The sequence below is a fragment of the Myripristis murdjan genome, chromosome 23 (genome assembly GCF_902150065.1).
Source record: "Myripristis murdjan chromosome 23, fMyrMur1.1, whole genome shotgun sequence".
Lineage (NCBI taxonomy): Eukaryota > Metazoa > Chordata > Actinopteri > Holocentriformes > Holocentridae > Myripristis > Myripristis murdjan.
In genome coordinates, this window is record NC_044002.1 from 19,254,499 (window position 1) to 19,277,405 (window position 22,907).

A 22,907-nucleotide genomic window follows, 5' to 3' on the forward strand; every position below is an offset into this window, starting at 1 on the left:
TATGGTTCTCATTTCAAAAGTCAATTAAAAGCAAATTTCATTCATAGTTGATGTTGATATATTATGGTTGATTTTACATAGCCCACGTTCCGATATTATTGACCATGGCTTAAAAAGAGCTTGTTGGTGTTAGCTTAGTTTGCATGCACACTACTAATCTCATTTTCATCTGATTAAAGGAATTCTGTGACTATAGAAACTTTATCAAATTCAGAAATGTAAAGCCATGTTAGGACTGAAACAATCAGCCGATTCAACATTAAACAACAGAGAGTTTATCGTTTTAGTTTTTTATCAAGTAAAAATCCCAGACTGATTCCATCTTCACTAAGATCACTAAGATGCAAAGATTTGGATACTTTTCCCTGTTGATATCATCAGAAAACTTATATTTTTGTTTTTTTGTTTTTTTTTTTGGCTGCTGGGTAGACCGGGGAAGTCATTTGAAGGCATCACTTGGGGTTGTGCCAACATCCCAAGAGCATTTCTCATTATTTTTGACACTTTATAGACTCAGTGATCAGATGAAAAACGTATCCATACACTAATTTACAGTGAGGATCACCAGCAGGCTATCATCCTGATCTACCGATGTTAATTTTGTGGTATGCTGTCATGATAACTCGCCATTTCTCAGTCAGTGTGGAAATGCTCGCTTTTCCAAGAGTGTTGTGAAGATCAGTAAAAGACTACTATTCAAATGTCAGGCTGCCCCTTAAAGCTTTAAGCCCCATTCATCTTTTGTTCCAGGATTCATCCCTCTGTTCGGAAATTCTTCTTATCCTCCTCGTACTTCTGTCTTCCTGCCTCGTCCTAACTCCTAACTTTATTCCAGACTCTTGCATGCGTTGCATTGCTGATGACCCGATAATGCAAAGGGATATCCGGGATGATGAATGTGTATGCCATGTGATGATCTGTTTCCAGCATGCGGGTGGCAGAGTGAAACTTTCCTCCCTGAATATCAAGCCTGTGTGTAATAATTTGATAGGAACTAACGCTTTTTTTGGCGCGCCGAATCAAATGAAACCCTCTTCCTTCAGCAGTGGCGTGGATTACCTCTGAGATGATGACATCAAGGAGGCCTCAGAGAATGACACACTGCTTTTATCACCACACACACACATGTACACACACACACATTTGAGCTGCTGAATGTCAGGGTGGAAAAGCCGGAGCATCTCGCTGACACATCACAGCACAGCGAGCAATGTCAGGCAACTGTGTGAATCTCTTTCTCGTCCCGGCTCACAGTTTAGGTGTTGGACGGCCTTTTAGCATGCAAGCACTTATTGATCTAACTCTGACGCATAAAAGGGATGTCGGAAATTATAACTTAAATAAAAAATACTGGTGTAATTTTGAGTTTCAGTGCATTTAAGTCAGCCTTTTTGTCGTTTACATCCACCTCCAAGTCATTTTTAATACAAGCTACATGAACTGTGTAACTTTAAAAAAAAAAAAAAAAAATGCTCTATGATCCGTTTTGAAATACATTACACTGTGAAATCTGGCCTTAAATAACAAAGACATGAATGCCACAGAAACGTTTTTAAAGCGACATGTTTGGAGTAGTTATTTCCTGGCGGAGGCTTGTATTCCTCTCTGCGGGTGATTGACAGGCAGCAGAGTGTAATGTAATGCGCGCATTGATATGAGGAACACTCAACTCGGGCGTAATGAAGTAAAGACAAAACAGAAACTTTGACAACAACAAATTAAGGCTTCATGTTTACTGTGATGGATTATTTAGCACGGGCAATTTTCAAGTCTGGGGAAGTTTTTTATTTTTATACTGCACCGGAATGAAGAGCACCAAATTGCTTCTTCTGAGAGGAGAGGAGGAAAAACGAGTGCTGGTCTCTCCAGCTACATCGACTGTGTGCAAGTAAACCAGGAATATTGTGAAGAGTAGGGGCTTCGTTCCCCCTTGATGGTCAAAAAGTGGCGCTTGGAGTAGAAATAGTTGCAGCATCAGCCATAGTTTATTTATTCTTAATTCACATTCCCATTAGTTGTTACCTTGGCAACAATATCCCAGGGCCCAGCGTTCATAAAAACTAAAAATGCTTACACTTACACTACACACAATGCAATTAAAGCAATACACACGATTTTTCCCACTATTACGGCAAATATAACACAATTTTAAACAAAAATGTAGTCAAATCCAAAGATATGATATACGACACATTAAAGAGAACATTATCCAGTAAAACAATCAGTCAAACAAGTGAAGTCAATCCTTTAACAGCCCAAAAATGATAGATTTCCAGGCCTGTCTTCAAAAATAACGTCTTTACTGCCGTGTTGAAATACAGATAGTACGGTTGTTTCTTTGTTTCATTTTGTTTAACAACTCATGCAAAATCAACTCGCAGTCTGTCTGTGCTCACTCCCTACTGAACAGCGGGCTGGTAATCACATCAATCTCCTCTGCATGAACTGAAGCATACACCTCTTTTTTTTTTTTTTTTTTTTTTGCACAACTTGACCGAATTATTGGAGCTGGAAAGCATCCTGTTGTAATAGATGCTCCTCTTGCCATTTTTGCAGTAGCACCAGGTTCTTTGTTTGTCCCCATCGTGGGAAAGCACAAGCAAAATAATGCACAGAACAAAGAACAAATTACAGCGCACCGCTTAAATCGAATTTATCAGTAACATCAGAAACGTGCAGAGCGAGCAAACACTGGTGCCCTATAGTAGTGGGAGGCAGCGCCACAAACAAACGGAGCAGGGGAAAACTCCCGTTTTATTGTATCGTAAGCTCGCTGATCCAGCTTAGACGGCTGAGTAACGGCCAGTATTAGTGACGCTCACACACACCAGCTTCATCAGCGAGGCACCCAAGTAAGAATAAACAGAGCAGCTAAAGGAAAGAGCGCGGCGCGGCGCAGGGATAGGGGCGTAGGCAGCGAGAGACAAGGAGGAGAGGTTAATAAAGGGTGAGATAAACGAGCAATCGAGAGATGGAAAGGGAGACCAGAGGAGACGGTGGGAAGGATTAAAAGAAGGAGAGGGGTAAAAAGATGTGGCTGTGTGATCGGGGGGAAATTGTGTGTGTTAGTCACCCTGTCGTAGTTGCAGGGCCCTTGTCACCAGAGGCAAGTGATGGCCTCCTCTCTCTCTCTCTCTCTCTCTCTCTCTCTCTCTCTCTCACACACACACACACACACAATCAATAGGCCGGCAATCCACTGCCACTGACATAACCACGAAATGGGAGCAATTTCTGAACATCCGCCTCTGGCACAATGGGTCCCAGTTTTCTAAAGGCTAAAATGCCGTCACTTGCAGAGATTTCACACGCAGGCGGTTGAAAACGGTCTATCTGATTGTCGACAGCCCAGGCCAGAAATACTTTACAATGGACGTATTCGGACTCCGAAGGCTTAAGCTCATCCGTGACGTTCGGGACAGTCAGACGGGTCACCGTGGCGGTTGTGAATGAACAGCCTGGCGTTTTGATACCAGAGGTGAGGGCGTGTTCGGCGACTCAAACACGCTTTGCATAAATAATTCTTTCTTTACTTCAACTCTGGCAGTTAGATGTTTTCTTGCTCACATCCAAACACACACACACACACACACACACCTTGTGCACCATCCGGTCCTCAACCTGTCAAAGATCCAGCCCACTTAGAGGCGCATATTTCAAACAACTTTTGTCTTTATGAAGCAGAGGACGGAGGCTTTCAGTGTCTTTCAGCGGAGTGAGCAGTGGAACAGCTGTAGAAGTTAAAATCTTTGCTGAAATAAGGAACGGATCCTAACATTTCAGGGAAAAAAAAAAAAAAAGCCTAAAGTCACATTCCACCACATTTGCTCCATTTAAACTGATGAATTTTGCTGTTCAGTTCGACGTGAAATTCCCCTGCATCAACAGCATAAATTGGAGCTGAGTGCAGTGTAAACACAGGCAAATTATTGTAATAACATTTGACCAACGAAGCAGGGATAGACATATTGTGGATCCGAGGGAGCCTATGTGAAATTTGGATTGGGGCCTTTGTGTCCCTAAACTACTCTAAAAGGCATAATTAGCCATAAGTTCATTCCACCACTGCAGCTTCCTTAACTAATGCTGGTAATTTAACCCCTATTAAGTGTTAAGTATTAAATGTGACAAGCTAACTAGCCTTAAGTGGTTTTGCTGAACTGTGGGATGGATGACTCTTACAAATACCCAGCACTATACAACATTTCTTGTTAAAAATGTATTATGATAAGAGCTCTAAATGCCGCAAAGAGGCTGAACGGGTCATGAAGATGCCATCAATATTTTTAGCGACAATTTTAAACCATCTGAATAAATTTTATTTTCAGTGTCATTTGAAGGCATGGGTATTTTTCCAGATCTATGATGTGGCTTTGGATTGTTCTGTTTCATGTTTTATACAAGTCGATTTTAGACTTTTCAGCTTTCCAGTGTTTAATTTGCGAAGTTGCAGGTTCCCCCCCTCGGCTGCGGGGAGTTAAAAGTTGCTGAGTCGGCTGGAGCTGCTCTGCACACGAGATGATCAGCGGCGTCAGCGTGCAAAATAAAAGACCCGCCTATGTGCTTCGGGCTCCTCAAATGGCCGACATGTCAATTTTAACATTAAACACGTTTTAATTATGCATTAAGGGTGATAAGCCGTAGTTTTCAATATTGCTGTCACGAGATAGAGGGCTGGCAGTTGAGGCGCTTCAATGTTGGAGACTTTTTTAGGGACGGCTCGAGAATAAATGGCACACGGGACCCGGGGGGCCCGGGGACACGGGCTGCATGTGCACCTCGTCTCCACCGCGCTCACGCTGAATGAAATGATGAATATGTACACAAATGGAACATGACACACTCTGTACATTTGCCAGTGACTCCAAAAAACATCCTCGGAAAGAAAGGAAAATGAGGGAGTTGTTTCTCTCATACCCTCTTCACTGCGCTAGGCGGAAGGATACGTGTGTTCAGCGTGTGTTATACTTCCAAGCATCTAACTTCTCCTAAAACAACTAAAACTTTTCTTTTTTTTTTTTTAAATTCCAAGATGTTTATTTCAAATACACATGGCACGTTGTGTAAATAAGACAGCTTCAGAGTTGCTGTGAGTTTTTTTTTTTTTTTTTCACTTTTGCAGGGCTAGGCTAATGACTCCTATAGACTTCAAGTCTTTATGCTAAGCTAATTTGAAATGCTACCCATAGGAACCAAACCACTGGATGTACAGAGGTGGAAATAGTATCGAGCATCTTTTCTCAGTCTGTGTAAGTCAGTAAAGGGGTATTTTGCCCAAATTATTGGAGTATCCCTCTACACATTTTCGTCTTTATTGTTCCCATTTGGTGCCTATTTCTACACCGAGATATGACCCACATGATTTTGAAGAGGTTGAAGAGATGATGAGAGAAACCACATCTCAGGGCCCCATAACATCAAAAAGAAAATTTATGTTTTGTTTAATGGGTTGACTCTGCATTTAATGAATGACTGGGGTTTCTGATGATCGTGGGCTCATGTGCCTTGTGTCCCACGTGGAAGAGGAAGGTAAAGGAAGGTGAGTTTGGCGGCGGCTACAATGACATAGAACGAGCTAGAGGAGAGATAAAGAGGTCAGTTTTTCATCTGGGGGGGGGGGGCGTTATCATCGCTATCTTGGCAGTTATCTAATCAGCAGTGTGGGACAAACACAGAAGGTACTTCTGGGAGACAAACCGATGTTTTTATCAGCTGCATCAGCCTGTAAAAATGTGTGTGTATAGGTGTGTGTGTGTGTGTGCGTGCGCGTCTCCACGAGGAGCTGGGGCCACACACTGAGGTTCAGGTGCATCAGCAGATCTGGGTGTATAACACACACTTTCCAACCAGAAATAACACAAGCTTGCTTTGCTGTTGCTGGGCAGTGATGTCGCAGCAGAAAGTGACTGGTCAGTTTTTCATTCCCACTGTACAGTGGTATTTTTCAAACATAAGATATTGACAAGCGTCTGTGTTGTTTGTGCATATCCTCTGTTTTCAGGGACCACCAGAATATTCACCTATTTAGTAATAAATACTGAAGCATTTACCAAATTTAGATGTTTTTATGCATTTTTATATCAAAATGCCATCACATGTTTGTCCTGGAAAACCTTGCATCTTCAGTAGTGAATTCATGATGAAGCAGTAGGTGTGAACAAAACTTTCAACCAATAAAAACATCACATTTTTGAATATTGATGCCCCGGCCATAAAATAAAACGACCTCTCTCTTTGTAATTGGTTACCCCTTGGTTAACACTCTTGAAAGATGCTTCTCTGTGTTCCTGTTTCATCAGGAAATCAAGTCAAACTAAGGAAGGAAGAGGCTCTGCTAATCAAAAGCAGAGAATAATTTTTCTGTAAAGATGTTCTCTGCCAGATTTCCAGCTCAGGCAGGGTTCAGTCAAGACCCTCAGACTTCGAAACCCTGCGCCACCCCGCATTGAGAAGTAATAAAAAAAAAAAAACTGCGTGTTGTCTGCCATCCACAGTGATAACCATGGGGATCACGCACACTACAAATTCAGCTTACAACTGCAGGAAACACAAGACGCGGGCCGACGCCTCTGTCCGACAATACATTTAAATTGGAACCCAAGCTTTGTTCTCATTTGCGAAAACAATGAGATTCGTTGACGCGCTTTGTTAATATTCTGCTGACCTTGTGCGCAGAGATAAAGCTGTCACCGCGCCGTAGTTTTAATCAGGCGCGGGGACCTTGAACTTTTCTTTTTCTCACATTAGCTGTTGTCCTTCCACTCGACTGGGGCAGAAAACTTTGAGCTGGTTCAATTTGTCAGGCCAAGTTGGCAGGCCATTTAAATTGGTTAGACGTGGAGGCATATATCAGGGGTGACACCCAGAGAATAATAGCTGTGATTCATGTGGTGAACTCTCTCCCTCTGTCTCCTGGTCTCACTCTCTTTATCTCCATTGCTCTTGCTCTCCACTCCATCTCTCCTCTCCTCTCTCTCTCTTCACCCACACATTCACGCTACTCTCCTCTCCCACTCCTCCTCATGCTCTTATTCCCCGTCTCTTTAATGGCCCTAACAAAGATAGTGTGTCATTAAGAGAGGAGGACGGTGGCTGCTTGATGAGATGGGAGGCCGGCTGATTGGCCGACTGGACTCACAGATTGACATGGACACAGAATCTGCCCCGGCGATTAGCGACTCCTCACTGTCATTTTGAAGCCCATTTAATCAGGATGTGCCCCACACACACACACACACACACACACACACACACACTCACACTCACACACATGCGCCCACATACCTACAGTTCCCCGTCATCTCAGCAGACTGAACTAACTCTTCTGGCAGTGAGTTCACACCAGGAGTGTGACGATTCATTCGCTGCGCTGATATATCGATGACAGATTCTGTCCATTACGCCGCATTGATTAGCTACAAGAAATGAATGACTGAATTTCTCTGATTGTGGCCTGAATCGATATCGAATCATTCATGTTTTTTTTTTTTTTTAAAGAAAACACCGAATGTTATGGTGACGCTATGAATTGCAATGTTCATTTGTTAAAATAAAAAGAATGTAAGTAAGTTTAGTCTGATTTTTTTCATATTTTTTTCACATTTTTTTTCTCATTTCGAATCTGAAAGAAAAACTCCTTACATTGAAAAGCCAACTAATGAATTGTTAATCAAAAAGAAATGGCACTTGAAATCGTGAGTGTTGTACTTTTTTAGTTCAACCTCTTTTACGTGAGAACACCAGTCATGCATGCAACTCGGGTGGCACTAAATAACCACACACAGATGATATTTTATTGGGATCGAGAATGTCTAAAACGACCACAAAACCCGAGGTTTTATGGGAATAATGAGACTGATGCTGACATTCGACAGTCAGCAGTTTGTCATGCTTGGAAGCCCGGATGCTTTTGACTGATGTTCATATTCAGCAATTTGTTCAAGATGTCCGATACCGAGTTCATCACTCTTAGCTGAAGTTGCGTGGCGTCAGATTTGTGTGAACACCTAAATCTCTAACCGTGCAGGATGACACGTTTCCAAAGCTGTCCGATAAAAAAGCTACTTTTCCCGCCATATTTCCCACCATGCAGCAGGCGTGCTTTACGTGGTGCAGTCTCTATTTTACAAGATGAAAGCCTGACTCGCTCTCTTTCTCTCTCTCTCTCTATGTCTCTCTCCCCGTCCCAGGTCGGCTCCCAAGGCTTCGTCAGAGCAGGGCAGCAGTTGTGACAAGAAGGAGCGTCCCATGAGCACCATGAGCGAGGCGTCCAACTACACCGGAGGCTCAGACTACAGCACGTTCCCCGGCAGCCCCACCACCACCGTCACCACCACCACCACCACCTCATCGTCACGGGTCAGTCTGCATCACACGGCACCATCTGTGGGGCAAAAATACCTGTGAGCGCCTGGGTCGTTGCATCTCGAAGCATTTCAGCCAATGGTGTTTGTTACATTTGTGTTTCTTCATGTAGAATAGATCACATGGTATATTAATGAGCAAGCGGGCCTTAATTACAGCCTTATGTCAAGATTTATCGCGCTGACGTCTTCAGAAATGCAAATATAACGAACATCAGTGGCTGAAGTGCTGAAAGACTCAGTGATGCGGGCAAAACTGACACTTCAAAAGTTAATTTTATAGCGTGTTAAGAGGTAATAAATGGCTCTGTTGACTAGTGTTTTGCAGGGCGGTTTTTGCCCCATCAGCCATAACTGTCACCTGTTTCACACGTATTTACATTTAAATGACTTTAGGGATATTTAGCTGCCGCATTTATTGAGTGGCACTTAAAATACATATCTGTCAGTGTCAAGGATATTGTGTTGCAATACACTGTTACACCATATAATGCTGTGCAATACACTTCCATTCTGTATTGTACCACACTATACAACACTATACTGTATCTGTACTGTGCCATGTCATACTATAGGACACTGTTCCATCAGTGATCAAATTCAGCTTTATTTTCATTTCAGCTCCATACATCACATTGTACATAAACTGTATGCAATAAAACTACATTATGGATATATAATAAATAGGGCAAAGGTGCAACAGTATAATTAAGAAAGCAAATTTATAGCACAATGAGAATAATGATGAGTTAACTTGCACTCTGGTTACTTTTTCAAATATTAATGTTTGAGTTTGTCAGTTCTTATAAATCTTTTTTTTTTCAGATTTGAATGGCATATTGTTTCACTTTAGTCAGTACAAATTAAAAAAAAAAAAAAGTGAAAATCCTCATGTTGTGCAGAGAGATTGCTACTGATTGGGGGAAAAAGGAGGAAAGTGTGTTTGACAGAGTAAAACAGGCTGGTTTGCTCCTTTTAAAAACAGAGCAATGGTCCTGCATTGCTTTGTAAAGCTTTGATCCACAACACACTTATGAAATGAGTATTGCAAAAGCTCTTAAACGAGTTACTTTTAATAAATCCTAACTTTTTTTTTTTTAAGTTAAGTAACAGAGTAGTTTCGTAATGACTTTCAAAAGAAAATTGTGCTGTGCCATGCCATTCCATTTTGAACAACCCTGTAGTTTCTGTATAATACACGATAACATGCTGTATTGTACTTTGCTGCACCATTTTATGTGAATAATTTATGGAACGAATGGATGGAACACATGAAAGGACTTCACAGAAACATTAGACCTTCACTGTGCCTGGATTTTTATCATTGCCCCCGTTCCAGCAGCTTTTTATGTGTCACTCCTGTTACACTCTGCACAGGGTACGTGTGTGGGACCCCAAGTCCCATGGGGCTTTGCTGCAGGAAAAGTTGAGTTCCTGTTTAATGGTGACATGCTGAGCATAGGTTGTTCAATGTTTGTTGATTGTTGATTTTGCTGAGTGGAACTGGTCCATGGTTGTGCAGTTGTTACTCAACAATAGACTTAGCTCTATTAGCAGCAGGCGTGTCATTTCCATGGGTCACTGCGACGTTAGATTGTACAGTGTGTCCGTTTATAAATGGTTAATAAACCGGGAAATAAATATGCATGGGTAGATCAAATCAAAAGCTATGTGCTTTCATGAATAAGTGATGTGTTACTTCTGCTTACACTGACCAAAAGAAAGTATAACACCGCATATCTTTATGTATTCATGAGCAGTCATTATTTATGACCAAGCTGTATGGGTCCAGCTCCTTGCCTTGGTTGAGACACATAAAAAAAAAAAAAAAAAAAAAAAACTTGCATGAATGACACACAGAATGCATCATTCAGAGAAAAGAGGCTGCGTTTTAGGGCAGGTTGATAAAACACAGTTTGGGTGGTGAAATTTGGCATGATAACGCCGCTGAAACTTTGAGCAGATTTTGCAGTGTAAATAATTAAGTTGCACCTGTTTTCCTCTGAAAACATCACAATGATAGCATGCAAGCAAATGCTGCTAAAAAAAAAAAAAAAAAAAAAAAGGCAGTGGAGTAACAAACAGGCCTGTGCCAAGGTAAGCTTGTTGAGCTACGCCAAATAACAACCTGATGATAACGATGGACAAAAATGTAATTATTCTTTTCTTTCCTTTTCTTTTCTGATGTAAATATGGCTTACATTTTGTTTGAAGAAATGCATAATCTCTAGAAACACTATAGAGTACATATTCATTTTGGCAGCTACTAATTTCATCACTCTCTTGTCAATACATATTCAAGCTGTTGGGGTCTTTACTATATATACACATATATTTAAGATATAGTGTCATGTGTAAAGAAATAGCACAGTAGGCGTTATGTTTTTATTTTGCATGGTAATTTTGTTCTATTTATGTTCAATTCTGACTTGTTAAAAGGACTCTGTGTAGCGTTGGTTCATGTCTATTATCGTTACTGAAATTAGCATAGGATTTTGGCCGCTGCACCCAGACCTACTGCATTGCTGCATTTTTCAGTAAGTGAGCCATGATATATGGGGGATGTGGAATATGCTTTGTTTAATGAGCTGAATACATCTTCCCCTGTTGTTGCTTTTTATAGCTGCTGGAAAAGCTGCTTTATGTGTATACTTGCTTTCTTGCAGCCAGTACACCAAATACATTTCTGTATATGGGATCCAACATGGAAAAACAGGCACACAGTGGGGGATTTGTTATTTATTGTTTTTGTTTTTTTTTCATAAATACATAATAGAGGTCATCCTGCAATCATGACATTTAGATGACATACAGCACTATAAATGCAGTGTTATCTATATTGCATATGCCGGTTCTCTGTATTCATTATTCGTCGGTGTGTTTCAACAGCCCTCAAGGTCTTCCAAAAAAGTTCACAATTTTGGGAAGCGGTCCAACTCCATCAAGAGGAACCCCAATGCCCCGGTGGTCAAGAGCAACTGGCTTTACAAACAGGTACAGGAGAAAGCCTCATTAGTTTTACATCTACCCATCTACCTGAGCAGTGTGATATCCCTGCAGTTTACCTCACAGGATGTGTTGGTGTATGTGTGTGTGTGTGTGTGTGTGTGTGTGTGTGTGTGTGATTTAAGTGTCTTTGCCATCAAAGTTTATGTTTGATGATGGTTGTGTGTGTTTGAATATACGCATTTAGAAATAAAATTGCCCTATTCTTTAGAAATAGCGAGGGGCTCCATTGATGGCAGTATTGTTTGGTTGCTTGTTCAGTCTGCTCACCATTTAGGTCATGTGACCCGGGACTTGCGGTTTCACTTTCAGGTGGGAGGCCGTTCGGTTTCACATTTAGCAGGCATCCTCTTCACAATGATAGTTTAAGTCAGTGTTCCCCTACTGTGGCAGCCCACCGCAAATTTTCAATTTCGCCAAATTAAATGTCGCCTGTTTCTGCTGAGGTGCACCTCCGTGACGCGCCTACAGGAGCAACATGTGGCTGCAGACAGAGAGATGCACACAGACACATTGCCACTTGCAGTATTTTTATACTATTCCTATTGTAATGGAGGAGGTTCAATTTTCTTGTGGAGACTATCGTCACAGAATCATAGCCAGGAGACGCAGATTATTTTAAGAGTTTATTTCTCTTAACTTCAGCATGAGGAAGGGGGGAAACAGACACACATGGGTCATCTGAAAGAAAGCAAACAAAAGATTAAACTGAACATAAACTGACCTCATTGCACAAAATAAAGATAAATGTCAATAAGGTTGAGGTTTCTAATTGAACTAAGGAAACAAACAAAACTCACCAGGTGAAAAGAAGGGGTGAGGGGAAGTGCAGTCTTAAATAAGGGAGTGAACAGGTGAACTATATCAATGCAATTATGTGGTGGCAAAGCTAGAAACAACTAGTGGGTATAAAGGAAGTGCGACACCAAACAGGAAAAGGTTAACAAAATAAGAGCTTCACAACACCTATAGTCATTTAGAAGCATCGCTGCTGCTGAAAATACACTCCCCAGATTATGTTGTTGCTTTAAAGAAAAAAAAACTGTCCAATCAAAAGAGTAAGAGTAAATCAGCAACAATGGTTTTTCCTTGAGTCAAAGCATGGTAGCGATACAGTAATACAGTGGATAAATAGTGCCTAAAGCATCATATACCCATGGTGTCAAAAACACATATTCTCTATATTATCGTTCGAGAGAGTTTGGAGAGGGGCATTTGTTTTTATCTGCTGAGCCTGCATTTAGTTTATCGAACAGATTTGCTACACGTGTAACTTGCTGCAGAGTTGTAGCAGCCTGGAAGCCCGAGCAGAAAAAAGCCAAGGGAGGTTTTAAAAAAAAAAAAAACAAGATTGATTCATTAAAGCACTGCAGAGTAATGTGGCGCAGAGATATCACGTAGCTCCTCTGTGTCACATCATATGTTCACCGTGGAGCAAGGCAAGCATGTTTTTTTTTTTTTACCCAGCTGAATGTATTTACTCTGGTGTGATCATCTTCCCACCGCTACAAACTTAGCATTTAGCCCCATTAGCAGCAGCACGGGGCTCATTTGTTATACATACCGCCAGCAGACCTGGTACCCTCTGAGTCTTGCTTTTTAGGATGCATTCATGCACACCCACATGCTCAGTACATTCAAATTGGAGGTGACAGTCTGCACTTCAGCTTCACATTTAAATCATCTCACATGTAACGAGAGACGTAAAAACATCAGGTGCCTTGTTGCTGTCCAAATACGAGATTGGAGGATGCTTTTCCACCTTCGAGTGCGACTTGATTTCAGCTAATTGGCCTTGAGGCTCGGCCAGGTCACTCAAGACCGTTCCCCCAGCTCAGCGCAAGTTGAGCAATTTTCCTCTCCTCGCTACGATCTGGCATGGGTCAATTTGTCAATTGGTCTCCGGACCTCTGAACGCCGCGCCGTCCCCCCGAGGAGAACTTCCCTCATGGAGCACATTCACGTCTGCCCCAGTTTTCAGTTTTCCTTGTTAAAAGCTGTTGTCAATAACCTCCATCTCAGCTAAGCCTTGGCCTCTCAGCAGCCGCTCACTGTATTCACACTGAGAGAGGAATCGATTTACTCTTCACACTGCTCCCCCCTTCTCTCTCCCAGACACACACACACATACGCCTCCCCCCCAAACCTGCTAAGCAAAGTGCTCCCTCAACAGAAGAATATGTCATTTCTGTTTCACCAAGACTTCCCTTTTATTTGTGCCTCTGTATCTCTCGAGCTGAAAGCACAAGCGATGCAAGCGGACGGTCTCGAGCTTGTTATTGTCACGGGTAAAGAAGGCGGGCGTCGAGCGCCGCAGCCATTACGGCGGTGGCAGCGGTGAGAAAAGAGCCGGGTCTTTAGTGCGGAGAACAAAGCGTGGGCCTTTGCCCCGAGCAGCAAAGAGGCAAATTTGTCACCGCGTTATGAAGAGATAAAACAGAGCAATTTGTCTCAGAGGAGGAGATAGAAGCTGGTTAATAGAAGCAGCCAGAGGGAGAGGGAAAGAGAGAGGGAAGGTGATGAGAGGAATGAAATGAGAGAGGATCAAAAGAGAGAGGAAAATAGCGTGTCTGTGTGTGTGTGTGTATGTGTGTGTGTGAGAGAGTGTATTGTTCAATTGTAATTACTCTCTGACTGACTCATGACCTTTGCCCTTTGACCCCTGTAGGACAGCACAGGCATGAAGCTATGGAAGAAACGGTGGTTTGTTCTGTCTGATATGTGCCTCTTCTATTACCGCGGTGAGGAACACACTCACTCACACACACACACACACACACACACACACACACACTCACACACATGCATGCAAGTTTCCAGATCTATTTTGTTGTCTCTTTAGGGCCTTAGGCTTTAATTAAATGTGTATAACTGATACTTTCATCCACCGCCAAGGATGAAGTGTCTGTGTCTTGCTCAAGGGCTCTACAACAGAATGCATTCAGACTTATGATCTTTGTGTTATGGGACAGTAACAGGGGTGTAACAAGGCATTATGTAATAATGTAGCATGTAATAAGTTATTACATAATGAAAATTATTTTGCGCTCGAGGTTTTTATTATAAAATGTGGAAAGTTATTGCGAAAATGCGGGAAAAAGTTGATTCATTTTGATGAGTGATTATAAAATGCAGGGTTATTATATAATACGTTGTTACAAAGGGTATAAAGATGGTCTAATTTCATTGATGCATTGATAATTAATTCTGCATTGATACAAATTTTCATATTTCAGATGAGAAAGGTATGTGTTTATTAATGGATGGGAAATTTTGGCTAAAAGTGCTGAATCAGATCTTGATGTACTAACTTTTCCCAAGAAAGAAAAATCATTCTTAAATTTCGGTAACTAGTGAATTGTGAATCAAATTGCATCGATGTTACAGAGTGACTGAACCCCAAACCCCAATCTCTGCACAGCCTGACCTCTTATTGTGAAAAGTACGGTGCCTGGTCTCTAGTGGCAGGTGATGTCACCACCTGTTGTTCTGTATGGGTGGTGACATCCCCTGCCACTAAAGACCAGGCGCTGTACTTCTCACCATCCTTAAAACAAAGATTCACACCCCTGCTTTCTAACCACTGAGCCTCGTGCGTCCTTGCCAGTTAAAAGTAGCAGTCCTTGGTTTGACCTAAAACTAGAACGCCCACCAACCACCGCTGCCAATTTGGAACTTTACCTTTAGAAAAGCTCATCTCTTCCTCCTTGTGTCTCCTAAACCCTTGAGAGAGTTTTCCCATCTCCATAAATTGGCAAATTAACCGCTCCCAGAGCGCAATCAGTGGCCGCTTTCATGACAAACCCAGGGGAGAATTGGATGTTTATTGGCTTAGCCAGCGAGAGACGAGAGAGAGGAGGCGTCCTTAGGAAGGACAATGACGTGCTCGGCTTTCTGATAATAACCTCCTCTCTTTCCATTTTTCTCCTCTTTGCTCTATCACTTTATTTTAAGCGCCTTCTGTCACTCAGGTTGGGTGGTGTTTGCGTGAGTTTGGAGTTGTTATCCTTAATTCTTTTTGTATGAGCTGGGATGATGAGGACTGTTGTTGACTGTTGTGGCTGTTGTTGTGCGCATCCCTCCAGGAGCAAATCTCCTCTAGATATATGAGTCCATCATTGACCAAACATAACTTTGCATAACAGGTCTGCAGCCTTTCCTGGAAATCTCAGTGAGACTGCTAAAGTGCCTTGAAATGTCAATCCTTCTAAAAGAAGCCACCCACTCATTGCGGTATATACCTATCTAGCTGCATGCCAGCTCACTCATTCTTTCTCCCTCTCTGTTCTCTGTCTCCCTGTATCTCAATAATTCAGCAGCAGAGAGCGAGAAGGAAGAGCTGCGAGGCTCACCGTATAAGCTCGGTTAAAGCAAACAGCAGCACTGGCTTGAGGCTCTGTAGGTTTTTGCTGCAGTCGGTGCAGCAGATGTGCCTCTGTTCGCTTTGCACCGCCTTTGGTTTTCAGTCCAAGGCTCCGATCAAAGCGGCATCTTCCTATAGCAAGCAGAGAGAGGCGATAGTAATGATTCAGTCATTACCGGCCTGACATCCATCAGCTCAGGTTGCTGTTACACGGCTCTTCTGATGTGGCATCAGTAGATATTTACTTGGTTAGGGAGGTCGACTGTTCATGGCTGTGTAGCAGATATCTTTTGTCTTTTGTACTCTGCAACAGTTTGGCGTCTGATACGTGAAAGCAATAATAAAAGAGCAGAAAGCAGTGTTTTCTTTGTGGAAAGCCGGTCCTCAGCTGTGTGTGTGTTTCCTGCTGTGCACCACACACAGCGAGAGAAAGAAGATTGTAGTTCACACAGAAAATGGACAGGGCCCGTGCGCCCAATCGTCTCATTCTTTCTCTCTCTGTCTGCCGTTCTCTGATAAGCCCCAGCAGGTTTTGTTCCATCTCATCCTGTTAGACTAGTCAGCCATCACACCGTGGACAAGATAAAGGTAAACCGCCGTGTTCTGATACTCAAAGGCAAGACTTAACAACTCGTTCCAAATCCTGCGGACAAGAAAATCTGGAGACCGTGGAAGAAATATCAGGGTGTTCTCTGAAATGGGAATTTGTGCTCCGTGTTTGTCACTGTTAAATATGCAGTTTCATTTTTAACTTTTACTTCTTCCGCCCTCATTGCGAGCGACTTGCGTCAAGTTCAGTCTAAACAGGAATCACTAAACGCGAACCAAACTCAAGGGGAATAGTTTCATTGTTCTTTCATTACCATAAATCCAAAGCCTTATCTAAACAAAAGCTTATTTAGCCACCAGCAAATTACTAATAATCCGATTTGCACTGAACCTGAGCCTGATCCAAACTCAGCCAAAAAAAAGCGGAGTTTTGAGCAGATCCAGTTACTTTCCAGCTGGTCATTTGGGTTTGGAGTGAAATGCCGTGATGTGTCGCCCTCCTTGTTAGAGCACAGCTAACCTGCTGACTCTTCTTCCTCTGTGGTGCAGATGACAAAGAGGAGGGAATCCTGGGAAGCATCCTGCTGCCTAGCTTTCACATCTCCATGTTGTCGGTGGATGACCACATCAGCAGGAAATATGCCTTCAAGGTGGATCCATTTTTCCTCTTTTTAGTGAAAAGATGATGTTTTAATAATGCTCTTGATGTAATTTATATTACACTGTATCAGAAATGATGCCATCCTCAATATTCTCAATTTTGCAGTTGTTTTCTCAATTATTTTTTTATGCTGAAATTAATGGCGGTGTTGATGATCTGGCTATGAAATCTGTCTTGCTTAATGCATGAGTGTTCCTCGTGCACAGACGCCATCCTCAGTTTTAATGATGTTCTGTGGCTCAGCGCAAGAATAACACCCTTTATGATGTTTTGCAGATTAGAATAGTTTAGTTAAAAGGGTATTTTTAATGAATTTGAAGACTAAGTCGGAAGAGTCATCATACTGGAGCTTGATTGGCCAACTAGCACCAGCATCCTTGATTCAAACGAGCGAAGGCTTTCTAGTTCTGATGCTGCAAACTGGCCAACATGGAGCAATTTTAGCAATGCTTTAGTGAGGACATACAGCAGCAGGAGTCTAGTGGTAATATGCTGACTGGAGTTAGTTTGAAGCAGCATGGAAAAGCGGAATAACTGTAAATTTAACCTCTCAGAATGAAATTTTAACAATGCCCTTATTAAATGTATTTATTGCTACTACATAAATCGAGAAACGAATGAATTCAGGCGTCCCTGGTTAGCGCTCTGGAGGGCTGCACTTTTTTTTTTCAAGGCCTATCAAGTCCTCTGACATGGCAAGTCATTTTACAAAACATGTTGCAGTTTAGGCTTTCTGATATTGCTTTTATCAACAGTGAATTTTAATTACCTGGCCGTGTCCATCGCTGTCTACATAAGCGTTTTCAGAGTCTGTTTTCCAAAAGCCAGCTGTCCACACTGAAACACCCCGAAATGCGTGAAGTTTCCCAGACTATGGCCTGGATCACAAGAAATCTCCATCTTTGAAGTGTCCAGGAAAAAATGTGTTTTCAGATTTACCCGGCATAGTGTGGACATGGACTTCGCATTTTGAGCAGCTGAGAGTGTGAGAGTTTGAGCCGCTGTGTCCTGACAGCATTCATGACCCTAGAAAGAGTCTGCCTCACCCCCCGTGCCCTTTCACTTTCTCACAGCTGCCTAACGCACATGCACACCACACACACACACACATGCACGCACACACACACACACACACAGAACTTGTTACTGCGGCACCTCAGTGTCATTCTTATTTATGCAGCTCAACCTTTGCCAAGATAAATAAAGATAACTCAAACAGCCTTGAAGGCATTCACACTTGTGTGTTTTTACTCCTGTGCTGAAACACACATGGAGAGGGAGGCAGAAAACAGCCACCAGCTTGCTCACACTCTCATGCACACACACACACACACACACACACACACACACACACACACACTCACAAGTATAAAAACACCCAAACTGCTGCCAACGCAGATGATGTAAAGACTCCCTGCTGGTGTCTCAAGGTCACCATCCAAAGCTGCTTCTCACACTCTCACACTGTTTTATCTTCGCCTCTCTCGCTCCCTCTATCTCTGCGTGTTTATCTGTCTGTCTACCTGGCTTTATCTTTCTCTCGGTGTATTTTCAGGCCACTCACCCCAACATGCGGACCTATTATTTCTGCACTGACACAGCCAAAGACATGGAGTCCTGGATGAAGGTCATGACAGATGCCGCCCTCGTCCACACTGAGCCAATCCGAAGGTCGGTGCACATGACAGGGACACGCCCACAAGCAAAAATTAAACCAGGACTGAGGTTGCCTGAGTAACAGGAGAGATATGAACCGTTGTCTAGAGCATCAGACCACCGCCATGAAGGAAGCAGCCCATTTCTACTGAAGAACAACCACAATTACTCAGCACATAAGAGCATAGCAATCTCATATTAGATGTGTTTTCGTTCATTTTTTTTTTTTTTTTGCACTAATTAGGAGCAAACTTTTGCAAAGTGGACAATGGTCAAATGCAAATCAGGTGCATTTTCATTAGCAGCTGTTCAGTGGAACAAGGCTTGCTGCCCCCACGAGAATAAGATCCACATCGCACCATTTAAACACGGAGCAGGCTTTTCATGACTTGATTGCCATTGTGACGATAATTTTATGTAACACTCGTTGTACTTGTAGCTTGCCAAAATGGTGACAAAATGCTTTGGCTGATGTGTTAATGGGCACTGCACATTCGGGAACAAAGACATAAATCAATTCTGGAGGGTTGTTATGCAAAGGAATTTAAGCACCGGTTAAACCATCCCTTGTATAATTTAAAGAAATATGCATGTGCAACAGTGAGACAGTTGTCGTTCTTTCCGTCCTTACCAAACATATTTTCTCTAACCCGGACACAAAACACATGAGGTCATCTCCTACGAAGTCATTAATTTTGCAAACTCTGTTCCAGCTGCAGCTTTTTGAGTGGCCTCTTTATTGAAACAGACAAAATCCACCTGAAGTAGCATTTTTCTTAGAAATTTGTGCTTTCGTTCACCATCCATTTTTCCATTTCAAACCTTCAAATTGCACAAATTGGCTTGGTGGAAGCAATTGCCTTTATTACGTGCAGCCTGGTGATTCGAAAGTATAGATCAACCTCAGCCATGATTAGATTTTGATGCATTGATTGTGCCGGTTAATTCCAGGGCGGTTGAGCTTGTGAACATGAGATCAGTTTTTAGAATAACGGTCATAGGAGGACAGCAAGCAGCCAAGCAACCAATCAAATCAGGAGTGTCTGCCTGATTAAGTCCCTTCACAAAACATCACAGAACAGGCTCTGCCCGTTATTTAATGCCCTTGATATGCAGAAGTTAATTATTGCTGCGTCCAGTCACCCAATATGATGTGATGCATCTTTGGCTGAATACAAATCACAAAATAAAAAGAGCTCTGCCGCGGAGGACGCTGTTTGAAACTGTGGGTGTGGGCGGTGGGTAAAGAGAAATTTACTTGCGTGCATTTATAGTCTAACATCGATTTATGTGCGCTAAGAAGTTGCCTCGTACACATAAAAGCAAAATCTGGATCTCTTGCAAACACACCCACTTCCAAGGCCACAAGTCGGACATTATTTTTAAGCGTAGCGTCAGGGGCGCCGAGTGCAAAATATTCGCCATGTGAGTAATGCAGCCCTTCTGTGGGTGAGGAGGTGGTGGAGTCCAACTGTGTCTGGACAGAGCGCTCACTCTGCTGCTTTTTAGGACACTCCGTTTTGCTCTTGAGTCTTGATCTGTCACTTTCTGCAGAGAGAGTTTGTAGTGACCATATTCACCAACAGCAAAATATTAAAATTAGACGATATGCAGCATCTCAGTTTGGGGGCACGCTCCATTTCGAGAGTTTGGGGGCACGCTCCATTTCGAGGTGATTCCTGCATTGCCTGCACCATTATTTTCTATTATTATTTTGTAAGGAACAATATAAAATCCCACTGACAACCTTAGCACTGTCAGTACTGAAGTGACTGGCTTTAATATTAAGTTTCTCACTTGGCGAATGGCCCCCATTGTCTGTTTTGCTAAGTTTTTCTCAAACAAATTGCACCATCATTAAATTCAAAGTCGGCATCAGTCGTACGCACATGCACCAGAGGAGAATGAAATGAATTAGTAATGTTGACTCCGCAGTTGGTAATGGTGCAGTTAAAATATGTTAAAATGTGAGGGTGAAAAGGAGATGCTCTTATCTGTTGTGACCTTACTTTGTGATTCAAGTGTGAAAAGACAGTGTTTTTTTGTATTTGAATCTTGTTTTGTATATTTCTTGCCTAATGCAGCTTGTAAGTGCGATCGCTCATTTAATCATTTATTGAATAGTAAATTATGTGCATTTTCATGTCTTGCTGTGAAAAGTGGCCTTTTATTTTTTCACCACGTAAACAGGTAGAGCCTCGCTTTACATCTGTCTTCATTGAGTTTTAAGAAAGCTGTGATTATTCACTCTTGTTAATGCACCATCACACAGCCTGGCTATCACCCCTGTCCTTTTACTGTCAGTGGTTTCTTGTAGAGACCAGAAAAGCTTCAGAAGATGCACTCGAGTCGTTGAAAACTTTGAGGTGATACCTCTCTTCTCTGTTCTCTGAAGGTTCTGTGGGGAAGGAGAGGGGAAGACAGGAGTGCAAGGGCAGGGGGAGAGAGGAAGAGAGAGAAGGGCTGTCAGACAAACACAGGGGTTTTGACAGTAGCCTCAACCAAGATGCTTTATTTTCTCAACCAGGGCTTATATTTGAAATTTCTGCTTTTTTTTTTTGTCTTTTCGTCTTTGTCCCCACACATTTCTCTGTTTTGTTTCTCTCTCTGCCTTCCCTTCTATCTCTAATTGTTTGTTTTCTTTGTGTCTCCTTTTACTTCTCTCACTCTCTGTCCTCTCAGATTGGACAAGTTGAAAGTGGACCAGCGGACGCCTCAGGAGCTGAACAACTTGCTGAACCACAGAGTCCTGACCCGGCCTGAGATCCAAAACAACGAACGTAACCGCGAGCCCGTCCGGCAGCACTCCCTGTCACGCGCTGATGACAAACGGCAAAAGGATCCCGAGAAACACAACGGCCAGAGGGAGAGGGAATACTACACCCTACAGAGAGACGGGGAGAGGTACTCTTTGAAAAAGGACGGTGTGAGCTACATGCTCCAGAAGGACGGCGAGAGGTACCTCCTGCACAAGGACGGAGAGAAATACATGCTGCGAAAGGATGGTGAGAAATATTCACTGCAGAAAGACGGAGAGGTCTACGCCATTCACAGGGATCTAGAGAAGTACGCAGTCCAGAAAGTGGATGAAAAGTACACTGTACCGCCGACAGATGAGAAATACGCCCCAACGAAAGACGGAGAGAAGTACTTGCTCACAAAGGACGGGGAAAAGTTTGCACTGCAGAAAGTTGGAGACCGGCACACACTCCAGAAAGACGGACAGAAATATGTTCTTCAAAAGGAAGTGAAGAGACAGCTGTCGTTGAAAGACACAGAGAGGTACGGCACACTGAGAGAGGCGGAGAGTAAGTACGGCACCATACAAGTTGTGGACAAATACGGCACGGTTAAGGAAGTGAAGAAATACAGCACGCTCCGGGAAGGGGATAAGTACGCTACCCTCAGAGAGGGAGATAAATATGCTACGGTTCGTGACGGGGATAAATATGGCTTCCAGAGGGACCCAAGTGCAGAGAGGTCGCTCACTAAAATCAGCAGCATCAAACTGCAGCCGGCTCAGGCCGCTGCCATTGCTGCCGCAGTGTCGGCCTCTCGCCAGGGCCAGGCCCAGGCCGGCCTCAGCCTGCACAAGCCTCCGCAGGTGAACGGCTCCGGGGTTGGGGCAGCAGCAGGGGCAGGGACAGGGACAGGGACAGGGGCAGGGACAGGGGAGCAGCCTGGGGATGTCAGCAGCCCCGGGGAGGTGGATGGCGGCCTGGCCAGGGGGTCAGGAAAGACCCAGGCTCCAGCTCAGGAGGCGGAGAGAGGCCTGTCCAGGACCAACTCCATGCAGCAGCTGGAGCACTGGGTCCGCACACACAGGACGAGAGGACTGGACGACGACAACAGGAGGTGAGTGTGTGACAGCATGTCTCTCTTTGACCTCTAAACTCTGATTTTCCCTCAAATTCCCCCACTCAAAGTTAGAAATAAATGTTATCCATTGTTCAACAGTGTCACGTACATAATCTGTATCTGCCTGTTGCAGCACTTCATTGACACGTCAGTACATCACATTTAAATTGAGTGAAATAGTCAAATCAAAGATGCGGCTTTATGGTTGCCGCATTAAATAACAGGAAATATTGAGATTTCTTGTGCATCTTCATATTGTCAGAATGAGCTGTACTGCCTGTGTTTGTCTTATATGTCTTGTATGTTCTGAATACTACACAGTATTTTTACATAGTATTTTGTCCAACCATGGCTACTTCAAGTACAGGGGGAAAAACATGATCCCAATGATAAGACGTTGAAACTGAAAGGTGTTTCCCTGTTTAATATCAGAGTAAGCCAACCTTCTGAA

At 42.9% G+C, this 22,907-nt stretch overlaps 1 protein-coding gene across 4 annotated transcripts in view; it reads left to right on the top strand.

The window, feature by feature from the left end:
• LOC115354888 (pleckstrin homology domain-containing family A member 5-like) overlaps positions 1–22,907 on the top strand; it is a 207,084-nt gene that overhangs the window by 143,448 nt on the left and 40,729 nt on the right. For all 4 annotated transcript variants that reach the window (XM_030045399.1, XM_030045397.1, XM_030045398.1 and 1 more), the window contains 6 exons: positions 8,190–8,358; positions 11,253–11,357; positions 14,038–14,110; positions 16,831–16,931; positions 18,498–18,613; positions 21,281–22,453. In XM_030045399.1, the coding sequence (XP_029901259.1) occupies positions 8,190–8,358; positions 11,253–11,357; positions 14,038–14,110; positions 16,831–16,931; positions 18,498–18,613; positions 21,281–22,453 (1,737 nt within the window). The remainder of the gene's footprint in view (positions 1–8,189; positions 8,359–11,252; positions 11,358–14,037; positions 14,111–16,830; positions 16,932–18,497; positions 18,614–21,280; positions 22,454–22,907) is intronic.